Raw genomic sequence first — 12,642 nt, forward strand, 5'->3', positions numbered from 1 at the left:
GCCGGATGCAAAAACAACAACAACAACAGTATTTTATTTACCTGGACAATATCCACCAGGACCAGCGCGTCGTAGCTTTTCAAATTGACCGAGTGGCCGGGTCCGACGGCTTTGGCTACGAGAGGGATCACGGTGTCGCGGGTCCATTCTGTGTTGTTCCTTATCGAGGTGCGGATGGCATACTGGGATGTTGGGTGCAGGCGGTGGAATATATTAGTTTGGAATTGTTTTGGGGATGTGGGAGAGCATAGTTGGGGGATTTTGCGTTGTGATTTTGATGGAAGAAGATAGGGCCAATGGGATGCAGTGGAATGGGAAAACCATGAGGTTTCTTTAAAAGGGGAATTGTATCGCGATAGCTTGTGAAAACCCTCCGGGGAATTCTTCTTACCTTTTTCGACGGCCCGCCAGAGTGGAAGTGTGGTTTCAGAACCTCGCGTGATAATTGCTCAAGGCCACCCCCGAGGACCTTCTGCGTTAGCGTTACGGGCGTTATTCGCTGGATCCATCGGCTGCGCTTTTTGGCTGGATCTTCCGACGCTTCTTTGCAGAGGCGATGGGCAATTTGGACCGGATCGAGCGTTTTGTCGATTTTTATGAAGGATACTATGGATTTGAATGGGCGGGGGAAATGTAAATGTTAGGAGGGAATTGGATGGAGAATGTTGAGGCATGAACCATGAATGGAAGGGGTGAATTGCATGCTAATAGACGCACGGCAAGGTATGTCCAGTTTCACTGCCTGGAAAGTATTGCTGTCTTTTTTAGTGCTCTTATTTGGTTTCATGTCACCTATTTCTTTGCGAATTTGGGCCTCGATATCGCCATCTTCCTTCTCTTCTTGTTGTGTACAATCCGCATCCGAAGTAGATGCTTCTCCACGATTTGTTGTTTCAACACGAAGGCTTTGGCCTTCAAGATCCTAATTCATAATGCAGGATGAGTTTTTGATGCGCTGAATGCTGGGTGGAGCAGAAGAGATAGGAAAAATGCCCCCAGGTAAAAACTGACTTGGTAGAGTAAGTCTATGATCTCGGACACGCATTTTGCCTCCTTTCCCCGGTTGGACGTGACAAACATTCCCGCATCGCCTCTCTCAATAACACGTCTGTAGCTCCATTGCCGTGTGTTGCTCTTGTTGAACCAGAGATTTGATTTCTAACGTCGTCTCAATGTTAGATAATCCTATACCAGAACCAGGCGAGCTGTTGGAGCCGACACTTTTCGCAAGAGCCGAAAAAGTAGGGGGTTATGTAAAGAAGACACGCAAAGAGCGCATGCACACCTTGGTCTTCTTTGATGATTTATCTACCCCACCATCGTGAAATCTTTTTGCAGGGACCGACATAAAGAATAGTACAAAGCTATGCAAAAACCCAAAGGGACACTCCCCACGGTCAGCTTTTCAGTGAGCCGAACTCTTCCTAAGGATAAAAGTTAGTGGAAATCAAAAGTAACGCCAACTCATTGAAATATACCAATCCCAGCCTCCTCTCATCAAGGTTGCATTTCTTCAAAGATACTCACATACAATTAGCTGATCTTGAATGGTCTCTGGCGTTTAGAGTTGGGTTCGAGCGACCAATTTAGCGCTAGGGATAATTTTTACTTCCTCGAAATATCAGAGACGAGCCTGGACCAAGGCAGCAATCCTAAAAACGAAATCTACTTCAGGTTTCTTACCGTCTCCCGTCCCATCCCCGTACTGTATTCCCGTCAAGATCTTTTGCTTGGAGTGACGTCTCGACTGCCAAAAAATGATATATTCACGTGACATAGGGTGTTGCTGACTAAAGCCGTCAGCCTCCGTCTCAGCGGCGGTTGACATCATAACTCATAACCTGGTTCATTCGTCGTTCCAGATCTCCAACTCGCCAGGAAACCATGTTTGTCTCGATGTCAGCGTCCCGGCCATCCCAGCTTACGGTGCAGAAATGGCAACCTCTGCTCTCTACTTAAAGTTGGTTCCAGCCCCTCATCTAGATTCCTCTGTCCCCCACGGCTGCCATTGCTGCCATTTTCCGTTCAGTTTGGTCTATTCCCTCATCAACAAGTCCATTACATCTACGTCCATCGATTAGAGCTATAATGGCAACCGAAATTCCAAGCAAGGAACTTAAATCCCCTGTCGACATTGCCCACTACCTGTTCACGCGGCTCTATCAGGTCGGAATTCGAGCTGTCCATGGCGTTCCGGGTATCTACCCGCCTATCCGCTCTCAATCAACCTGCAACTGGATCGTGCTAATAAAACATTCTCCCAGGTGACTACAACTTAGTGGCGTTGGACTATCTGCCGAATTGCGGTCTCCAGTGGGTTGGGAATTGCAATGAGTTAAACGCTGGTATGCAATGTGTAAACGGATCGTCCCGGGAATTTCTGGATGCAATTACTCCGGTCATAAAAAGCAACTACTATCAGAAATTAACTCCCTCATTCTAGGATACGCTGCGGATGGCTACGCACGCGTGAATGGAATGGGAGCACTCGTCACGACCTTCGGGGTCGGAGAGCTCTCCGCACTGAATGCCGTCGCAGGGTCTTATTCCGAGTTTGTCCCCGTTGTGCACATCGTGGGCCAACCCAGTACAGCTTCGCAGCGTGACGGCATGTTGCTTCATCACACATTGGGCAACGGGGATTTCAATGTCTTCGCTAACATGAGCGCCAACATTTCATGCTACGTCGCCAAGTTGAATGACCCACATGAAGCTGCTGCCCTGATCGACAGCGCCATAAGGGAGTGTTGGATTCGAAGTCGGCCAGTATATATCACTTTGCCCACTGACATGACGAAGAAGAAAGTGGAAGGAGAGCGTCTGAAGACGCCGATTGACCTGAAACGCCCAGAAAACGAAGTGGAAAAGGAGGAATACGTCGTGGACATTGTTTTGAAATATCTTCATGCGGCGAAATCGCCAGTCATTCTGGTAGACGCTTGCGCCATCAGGCACCGTGTCCTTGACGAAGTACAAGACCTCGTCATAAAATCCGGTCTGCAGACTTTCGTCACACCAATGGGAAAGAGTGCCATTGATGAATCACTTCCGAACTACGGCGGTGTCTATGCCGGCAATGGTTCAAACCCAGGGGTCAAAGAACGCGTTGAGTCGTCCGATCTGATCCTTAACATTGGCGCCATCAAGTCAGACTTCAACACGGCTGGATTTACGTATCGTATCGGTCGTATGAACTCAATTGATTTCCATAGCAACTTCGTTGCCGTTCGCTACTCCGAATACCCAAATGTCCACATGAAGGGCGTTCTTCGCAAAGTGGTCGACCGTATGGGGCAGTTAAATGTAACTCCGGATCCCCATGTCATAAATCAGCCATCAAAACAGGAACCTAGTGAAACATCGGCTATATCCCATGCCTGGTTCTGGCCTACAGTTGGGCAATGGCTCAGAGAGAAGGACATCATCATAACTGAAACAGGTACTGCCAACTTCGGCATCTGGGAGACGAGGTTCCCCAAAGGAGTCACTGCCCTGAGCCAGGTTCTGTGGGGCAGTATTGGCTATGCGCTCGGTGCCTGTCAAGGTGCTGCGCTTGCGGCGAAGCGGGGGAACCAAAACCGACGAACCGTACTCTTTATCGGGGATGGCAGCTTTCAGCTAACAGCACAGGAATTGAGCACCATAATCCGGTATAACCTAACGCCTATCATGTGAGTTGACAAACCCTTTTTAGATAAACACCGATAAAACATAGCGCTCAGGAGACGATGAAAAAATTCCAATCTCAATCGCTGACGACTATAGCTTCGTAATTTGCAACGACGGCTACACCATCGAACGATGCATTCACGGTTGGGATGCGTCCTACAACGACATCCAGCCCTGGAAATTTGGCGATCTCGTTCCAGCATTCGGGGCCAAGTCGAGCACTTTTAAAACGCACGCCGTCAAGACAAAGAAGGAATTAGCAGACCTATTTGCGGATGAGAGCTTTTCCTCTGCTAAGACTTTACAGGTGAGTTTGTCTCTCCTCTTGCCTTTTTGCGCTCACCCAGCCCACTAACTGATCTTTACCTGTACCACATTTGCATAAATTTGCCCTTCTGATTATTTTCGAGAAAGGGAAGAACATAAGAGCTAACTCCTTTCTTTTTTTTTTTTTTTTTCCACTCTGAAAATAACACCAGCTTGTCGAGCTACATATCCCCAAGACGGACACACCAGCAGCACTAAGGTTGACCGCCGAAGCGGCTTCAAAGACCAACGCCGAGCACGAGTAAAAAAAGCGAGGCTTTTGTTTCTTCTTCTTCTTCTTCTGCCATCACTCCCCTCTTCCTCCGTTTCCAGCTTCAATTTCTGGCTTTCCAAATTGCTACAGGTAGGACATGGTGAAAAAAGTAGTAATAATACAATACAACACAAATCAATACAAGGACAAGTTTCTCCAAAGCATTCCATTAGTTCAGCAACAAAGGAACCAAGGAACCCCATTCCTCACCGAAGGTCGTAGGTAGCCGAAGAAATGACTGGCTGACTAACTGGAGCAAATCCGAAACTTAAAAGAAAGTCAATTTCGTTTGCCCTGGCTCCCTAACTACTGCATATGTAACTAAGTTACCAGGCCCCTGCCCCCAATGGAAACCACATCTGCATATTCTGTAATCTGTACAGAATACATGTCCAGTAAGTACTCCGTACTCCGTACACCCCCCCCAAAACAGCCCCAATGGCGACAGAGCCATGTTGTCACCGCAGACAATCCATTCGTCCACAACAACCGCGCTATCAGGGCTGCGGTAGGGGGGCGGTTCTAGATCGAACACACACAGAGCAACAACGGCGACTTCTTTTAACTAGTTTAGTCTCTAGCACTTGCACTTCCACTTCCAACCCGTCGCACTCCAATAGATAGATAGATAGGTAGATACTCCGTAGTCAGGACGCAAAGAACGCCAGTTGTTTGTCCGGGGAGGAGAAAGGAGAAAGGAGAACAAACAAACAAACAAACGAAAAATAAAAAAAAAAAAAAAAAAAAAAAAAAAAAAAAAAAGCAACCAAGTCAGCTTTTTGCTCTGGAATAGCGCTTGGCGTGTGCGTGTGCGTGTGCGTGTGCGGGGGGGCCCGCTTGATTGATTGATTGATTGATTGATTGATTGATTAAGATTGAATTGATTACGGAGTAGTTACGGATAGTTACAGCGTAAATTAATTGCTTCTGATTTTCCAACTCCAACGGCCAACGCAGATTGGATGTAACTACATACCGTACCGGGTACTGGGGTTTTTATTTTTGGTATTTTTGGTATTTCCGTATCTTCCGTATCCGCCCGCACACGAGCTCCGGGGGTGGGGGAGTAGGGGACCCCTGGGGGGGGGGAGGATTTTGTGAAAGGATCGCCTGACTGCGTTGCTTGGAGTGAGGGGGTTGGAGAACATTTTGTCGTGTGAGTTGGAGGTTGGAGGTTGGAGGTTGGACAGCGGAGAGCAAGAGCTGGTGAGGGATTATGTATGCATGGGCTGTGTTGTGAAATGGATATATACGGCGTATATATACATATCGATATATACTGGCTAACTAAACGGTCTATACTAGTATCGATCGAAAGTTGGAGTTGGCGTTGCATCAGATAACGTGGAGCGCAAGGATAAGGATAAGGATAAGCTAACTTACTGTAGTTCGATTGGGTATTTAATATGGTTTGTACATTATATGTATGTATGTATGTATGTATGTATATGTACAGCTATATTTTTGTCTATGTTGTTATCGCAAGTAGAGGGAAAAGCCGAAAAAAATGAAAAGGGAAAAAGTAAATAACGTGGAGAAGAAGAAGAAGAAGACGAGAGAAGATAAGATAGGATTTGCCAAAGTTTTAAAAATTGGCAGATATAAAAGCTCGAAAACCAAAGGACCCCTGCAGGACTCGGAACCATGGCCAGGACCAGAAATAGATACTATTCTATCAACAGACATCAATAGAAAACACGAAAAGGAACAAAAAAAAAAAAAAAAAAAAAAAAAAAAAACATCGTTGCAAGATTTAGGAACAGAACGGAGTGGAGAGAAAACGGGAAAAGATTTCCATCAGGGACCGATGGAACGCTCCCACGCCGTCGCGACATCATTCGTCATCATCACCGTCATAAAATGCAAAAATGATAGGAACGAAAGCCTAAGAACAGAATGATAGTAGAATGGAATATGAAATAGTCCCACAATGTGGAAAATGGGAAAAAAAAAAGAAAAAAACTTCACTTCTGGTTTTATCATGCATGCATGGACGCCAACAAACGGAGATGATGGGGAAAATTGGAAATCGTTATTTCTCTATACAAAAAACAAACCAAAACCCCGGCTTTGTTGAAAGGCGTAAATAAAAAAGGTACATACCTGCGACATACCTGCGGGATTGATTATTTCCTTTTATTTCTTTATTCATTCTTTTTTTTTTTTTTTTTTTTTTTTTTTGTCAACTCCCCCTGCTGTCATAATCCCGTGTCCGTCCACTGGCTCCACTCGATACTCCCCTCTGGCCCCGCGGTACCTACGCCATCAGCAGCATCGTTGGCCGCGCCAGCGGTTATATTGCCCAGTATATCATCCAAGTCAACTCCCATATTCATCCCCATGCCCATTCCGAGGCCGCCGAAACCAGCCACTCCCATCCCCATCCCCATCCCCATCCCCATCCCCATCCCCATGCCGAATCCGGGGGTTCCTGACATATGGTGGTCACGGCTGTCATGTGGATGATGCTGCTGCTGTTGGGATGATGGATGTTGAGGTTGTGACAGCTGGTGTGATTTTAGGTCCTGCCAGAAGAAAGACTCATCCGACATCGAGATGAGTTCGGGACTTTGTAAGAGGCCTCCGGGTGACGTAGACGATGATGCGGATGCCATTGGGTCGCCAAGGGTGGAAAGCTGGGGGAACTGTTTCAGATGGGGTGGTAACGAGGAGGCTGTGCTACCGGATGTATCCTGGTTGTTATTATTGCTGCTGAAGGACTGGAAGCGGTGGAACGGGTCTAGAATTGGAGTAGACGCTGATGTTGGATCTGCAGAGGACGAGGACGATGTGAATCCAAACTGCGCTCCCGCGATGTTGGATTCGCCTTTGAAATGGTTATTTTCAAGCGTCGACATGGGTTGAGTGGGATAGGCGAACGGGTCGTCAGACGGGAACATCATGGGCATCAGATCCGGTATATAGGCCATACTATCCAAGGGAGGAGAAAACGAAGTGTCCTGTTTCACAGACGATGACACCGAAGGTGGCTGTTCTTGTTGTTGCTGTTGCTGTTGCTGATGATTCTGCTGCTGGTGGAGATTAGCAGGCAAAAGCGATTGCTGAGAGACAGAGATTGGCGACGGTGACGGCGTCAACGAACTTCGAAACATATCCTCATCATTAACAGATGATGGAGTAGCCTGAGACAGACCAAGAGGGGACTGCTCATTCACCCTCCACGAGCGTGCGGCCTGAAAATGATGATTATCGTCAACACTGGCCCCTAGTGTCTGAATCTTTGCTTGGCCCACTTGCTTCGACACAAGATGAACAGGGAATGTTTTTGATCTTTGGGGAGGCTGCACGACCATATTTTCCGATGGAGTAGCAGAGTTAGAGTGTGGCGGAGTCATTGTTCCCTTGGTTTTCGATGCTGGTGGTGGTGTAGGTTGAGCACGCTTCCTATTCAAGGGCGTCGGGGTGTTTCGTCGATTTTGCAATTTCTCCGGCAGGTGTTTGAAAATAGACTAAAAGGAGGCCCAGGCCTTTTATTAGTAGATGAATTGAAAAAACTTGGCCGGAAGGGGAGAAGAACGAATGGGGAACAAAACAAACATTTAAGCTCTGAGCACACCGATCTGCAGCCATGCTATTCTTAGCAAGTCCGGCAAGCGCATTCTTGCCCTCGAGCGCATCTTTCAAAATGCCATCCTTGACAGTAGCCGACTCGGGGTTTTCAAGGATGAAAAAGAGGAGCGACAAAACCGCAAAATACGTCGTGTACATCGTGAACCAGTAGGAGCCGTTGAGAAGCTTTTTCTCTTTCATGCCAGCAGTAATGTGAACGACATTGCGCGCCACACTCACGCAGGCAGCCGCACATGCAAAGGACCGTTTGTCAATTTTCCGCTCTTGGGAGTTGCCGGTGACATAATGGAGGAATGGCCGATACATCACCATCTGCGCGTGGGCATAACCTATCCGAAGTAATTGCCTTACCCTGTTTGGGCAGTCAGTCAGTCAGCGTGAGAGGGTAAATATTAGGTATCCGGGAAATCCGGGAATACGGAAATACGGAAATACGGGAATCCGGGAATACGTGTGGACAACACACCTTTCAATATGCGGAGGGGCATCCCCCCCGGGTCTGAATGAATCGGGGAGATCCTCATGCCACGCCTGCAAATCACGCTCGAGTTCGCGAATTTTCGAGTGGCTCACCATGTACGTATGGTTTGCGCTCTGATTTGCGATTTTGATCGGGTAGATATACTTCAGCACTTTCATGACAATGCGACCCAGACGGATGTGGGCGTTCACCCCGGCCATCAGAGTGATATGGTTCAGCGGGACTGGTAGAATCCTCTCCGCGGTGATGAACTCATCATCGACGGCTTGCGGGTATTCTTGATCGATGTCGTCCTCGCTGAGCATGGATGGCAGACCAAGGATTGTACTGACGTGGACATCCATCTTGCGCACCACCCAGAATACCCTCTTGCGAGTTTCTAGCTCGATAGGGTTAAAATTGGCCGAGACGGATCGATGGAGTCCAAGGCGAAGCGACGCACGCAGCGCAATGCCAATGTAGGAGTAGCAAGTGCTGATATTTGCTGACGACTGGAGGAATAGGATCATGAAGCAGACAGTTTGCAGAGAGGTGAGGTCACGGCATTCAGTGATGTCAAGAAGCTGCCGCCCCGCTTTGAAATATCGAAACCTAGAGGTAAAATGTCAGGAAACAAACTCACGAATCACACTGATGATGTATATATATAGTCCCTTGGGTGGGGAAGGGAAAAGGAAGATAAAGGAAAAAAGAGAGAAAGCAGGAAAGAAAGAAAGAAAAAAAAAAAAAAAAAAAAAAAAGGCCGTACGTACCCTTGATCCGTTGCGCTCTCGTAACCCGACTTATCGAATGTAGAATCGCCAACCCCTCTAAAGAGACAGCCCACGGCGAGGACAAGATATAGCAAGGGCAAGAAACTGTTCTCCTCGTTGGAGAAATTCTCCGGCGGGGTATCATATATTCGATCGAACATGACATAGAAGCTGGGCATGTGCAGCAACGGCATTATACAGCAGGCATCCTCGAGGGTATTCATACAGAGTTTGCGGGCAACGTCTCTGTCCGGCAAGTCATGAAGCGGGGACAGATGGGAGTCAATTGGGGATTCCGAGGACGATTTCGCGCCCTCGAGGATGTGGGAGATGTTCTGGAACTTGGTTGTGGGCCGGTCCTCGGGTCGAGGGTCGGGAAGGTTGCCAAACTGTTTCCGCAAACGGCGCATGAATATCAACCCGGACGAGTGGCCATGGTAATCCCAGTGGCCTTGGTCGTCAACATCAAGCAGGCCCGTATTATCGACCATCGATTCCAGAAGCGATTCCTCACCCCGCTCGTGGCCCGCTGGCTGCTGTCCCGCCGAGTCCGAGTCCGCATCGTCGGAGATCTTCAACCGGTCTCTGATCCGCGCCACCAGCTCTTCCTGGCCAACGGTATCGAAGCGAGGATCGTTGATGTCAAGATCGGGGATGACCGCGCGGAGAATGGCCTCCGCTTTGTGCACCCGGTTCTCGAGAGCTTCGATATACTGCGGGGCAGGATTTCGCCGGCGGTTCGAAGGCTGATCATAGGTGCAGTCTAAGGGAGGAGAGAAGAGAAGAAGAGGACTCAAAACGAATCAGCCACATATTCAGTTTGAAGGAGAGTTGGGGAAGAGTTGGGGAAGAGTTGGGGAAGAGTTGGGGGGGGGAGAGGAAAGACATCTCTAAAATCAAATGCACCAACCCCCGTTAACACATACCGTAGCTGTAAACCGTGCAATGGGTACACGGCTGCTTGCCGTCGCATTTGATCTTCTTCCGTCGACACTCATCGCAAGCCCTCGTCACCCTCCGTCGCTTCTGCAGTGGCGGCGCCTTGGGCTGTACTGTGTCCGAACCCGGGCTCTTCACATCTGGAGGGGTCTCTTCGTCCGAGTGATTGTTCGAGCCGCGCCAAACCTGCGCGTCATAGGCCTCGTCGGGCGGCTGCTGGTCCTTCTCAGAACCAGAGCCAGAACCAGCAACAACACCGGGAGCCGTGGCGGTATCCTGCGGGGTCGTCATGGTAGGGAATTGACACACTCTTTGTCTCAGTCTGCACAAGTCACATCGGGACGTAGCGAATATCGAGTCGAATGGAGAGTAGTAGTGGTGGTGACGGTGACGAGCAGGGACATACTAGTCTCCAAGCTGGCCAGCAGGTTGCCAGTCGCTGGCAGTGCACGATGTTGCCGGGACAAGCAAGAATTCACGGATACGAGAGATGGTAGAAGGCAGCGGTGGATGAGTGCCCACGTGGTATCCTGGTGACTGGGTGATGGGTGTCTCGGGGGAGGAAGGAAGGGAGGAAGGAAGGGAAAGGGAAGCCGGGGGGTCCTCGGAGATCAGAGGGAGCTCGGCGGCGGAGAAGGCGGAAAAGCGGGCAGGCTGGATGGATGGAGAGAAAAAGGAAACAAAACCGGGAGAGAAGGAGATAAAAGGGAGGGTTGGATAGTAATAGTCAACTCTAACTAACTACGGAGTAGCGAGTTGAGTGAGAACAGCTGTGTGGTAAGCGAGGACGAGGGCGAGGGCGAGGGCGAGGGCGAGGGCCAGCTCGGAATTCGAGATCAAAAACTTCCAAAAATTCAAAAATTCAAAAATTCAAAAATTCCAAAATTCCAAAATTCCAAAATTCCAAACAGTCAAAAGCAAGATCGCAGAAAGTCAAAAAAAAAAAAAAACTCTGCTGGCCCTGGCCCTGGTGGCCCTGGACCATGGACCATTATGGGGGACATAGGACAAACAATAGGACATGGGACATGGGCCAGGGGGAATACCGTGCCGACGGTGGTACGGCCGGGCAGGTACCAGCAAGCGCAGTCTTGGCGCCACGGGTACGTCTTGCCGAAGTACCCAGGGCTGGTGAGGAATCAATCGAGCACAGTTGAAGACGGCTCGACCGGTTGCAGTCAGCTGCCACCGCCCCAGCTGCAGGTCGGATACACATACGGAGTAGGGCGACTCCAATAAGAATACTAAATAACCCGTAACTGCGGCTGTCTGGAGGGTTTTAGCTGTTGCACATCCTCACATCTTCACATCCCCTTCCGCTTTGTTTGAAATCCCCGTTCGCAAGCCACTAGCCATGTGTGAACCAAAGGCGGGACTGCTCGCATTTCTCCCGGCCAGAACATGAAGCGGCAATTCCGGCAGGCCAGGGTGCTGGATCATGATCATGATGCCATGGTGTTATCTGTATCCGTATCTGTATCTACTCCGGACTCCGGAGTAATCAATCCCAGTATCTGCTGCGTACGCCGCGTATGCTACAGTATGTACGCATAGAACCCGAGAAAAGGTGCCCTGAGCTTTGCCGAGGCATGACGTCAGCAAGGGTACGATGAGACTTTACGGACTACAGATTACAGATTAACTACATAGCCCTAAAATAGGAATGCCCCGTGCATCACTGGAATGTGGGGAAGTCCCCCGATGACCACGTCTCTCTATAATATATTCTGTAAAGAGGTCATTACCTACATCTTCAGAACCTTCTTCCATCAGAATGCTATTACTGCTTTCATTTGTTTATCTCCAACCTGTCAAGCCATGTTTTAATACATCTCTCTATATCCTCTGCAGACTTCTAGAAGTTCTGGGATCCGTTGTTCCCTGTGTAACACTGTAAACTCTCGTATACCCTTCGAGATGTTGAATGGATTGATACTGTGGAAGGAGGATAGTTTGCAACTCTCTCTACGATGAGAGAATTTTGCATCTTTTGCATATTTTTGACGGAGATTTGATTTGATTTTCTTAAGTTTTTAGTGCAGTTATAGACATTTCTTGCAGCTTCTAGAATGTACAAATCTTCAGTTTGATCGAGAGAATCTAGTGATATTGTGATTTGAGTATATTATGATTTATTTATTTATTTAATAAGCCTTGGGACAATGGGGCACAATTAGTATCCATCTTCATCTTCACCGTTGATACTGGGCCCGCGAATTCAATACACGTACGTACTGTACAATCACCATTTGCTGTTCGGGAACTCTTGCCTCTTGCCTCTTGCCTCTACCTCTACCTCTGCCTCCAATTCAGATACGCTGGTTCGTCCTTGATTTGGAAATGGCAGATCCCATGTTCCACGACTCTGCACTGTACTATCTACTCTGTACTGTACTGTCTGTACTGTCTGTACTGTCCGTGCAGAGCGTAAAGCAAGCTCCCTCTGACTCCCTCAGTCTACACACTGGATGGATATGAGCAATGCAATATCCGGGCAAGTAATACCTTGGCCTTGGCCTTGGCCCATGGATAGAGAGATCCCATGGATAAGTCCATGGCATGCGGGTGATCGACGCCGGGGAGGACCAATCCAATCCAATCCAATCCAATGTCCTTCCCCCACCCAACCC

At 48.6% G+C, this 12,642-nt stretch overlaps 3 protein-coding genes across 3 annotated transcripts; 1 reads left to right on the top strand and 2 right to left on the bottom strand.

Annotated features, from left to right (window-relative positions):
- Positions 1 to 79: 79 nt before the first annotated feature.
- On the bottom strand, positions 80 to 1,828 carry HCAG_08777 (predicted protein; the record flags this gene model as incomplete). The annotated part of the gene is made up of 6 exons (XM_001536405.1): positions 80 to 115; positions 392 to 606; positions 718 to 922; positions 1,012 to 1,158; positions 1,286 to 1,401; positions 1,684 to 1,828. 6 exons carry the CDS (start codon positions 1,826 to 1,828, stop codon positions 80 to 82), a joined length of 864 nt encoding a protein of 287 aa, XP_001536455.1.
- Positions 1,829 to 2,088: 260 nt separating this feature from the next.
- On the top strand, positions 2,089 to 4,241 carry HCAG_08778 (pyruvate decarboxylase; the record flags this gene model as incomplete). The annotated part of the gene is made up of 5 exons (XM_001536406.1): positions 2,089 to 2,197; positions 2,280 to 2,345; positions 2,444 to 3,671; positions 3,766 to 3,976; positions 4,149 to 4,241. 5 exons carry the CDS (start codon positions 2,089 to 2,091, stop codon positions 4,239 to 4,241), a joined length of 1,707 nt encoding a protein of 568 aa, XP_001536456.1.
- A 2,206-nt stretch (positions 4,242 to 6,447) lies between these two features.
- On the bottom strand, positions 6,448 to 10,303 carry HCAG_08779 (conserved hypothetical protein; the record flags this gene model as incomplete). Its single annotated transcript, XM_001536407.1, has 5 exons — positions 6,448 to 7,654; positions 7,827 to 8,192; positions 8,307 to 8,912; positions 9,074 to 9,836; positions 10,000 to 10,303. 5 exons carry the CDS (start codon positions 10,301 to 10,303, stop codon positions 6,448 to 6,450), a joined length of 3,246 nt encoding a protein of 1,081 aa, XP_001536457.1.
- Positions 10,304 to 12,642: the final 2,339 nt, after the last annotated feature.

This window comes from Histoplasma capsulatum, genomic scaffold (assembly GCF_000149585.1).
Source record: "Histoplasma capsulatum NAm1 scaffold_12 genomic scaffold, whole genome shotgun sequence".
NCBI lineage: Eukaryota > Fungi > Ascomycota > Eurotiomycetes > Onygenales > Ajellomycetaceae > Histoplasma > Histoplasma mississippiense.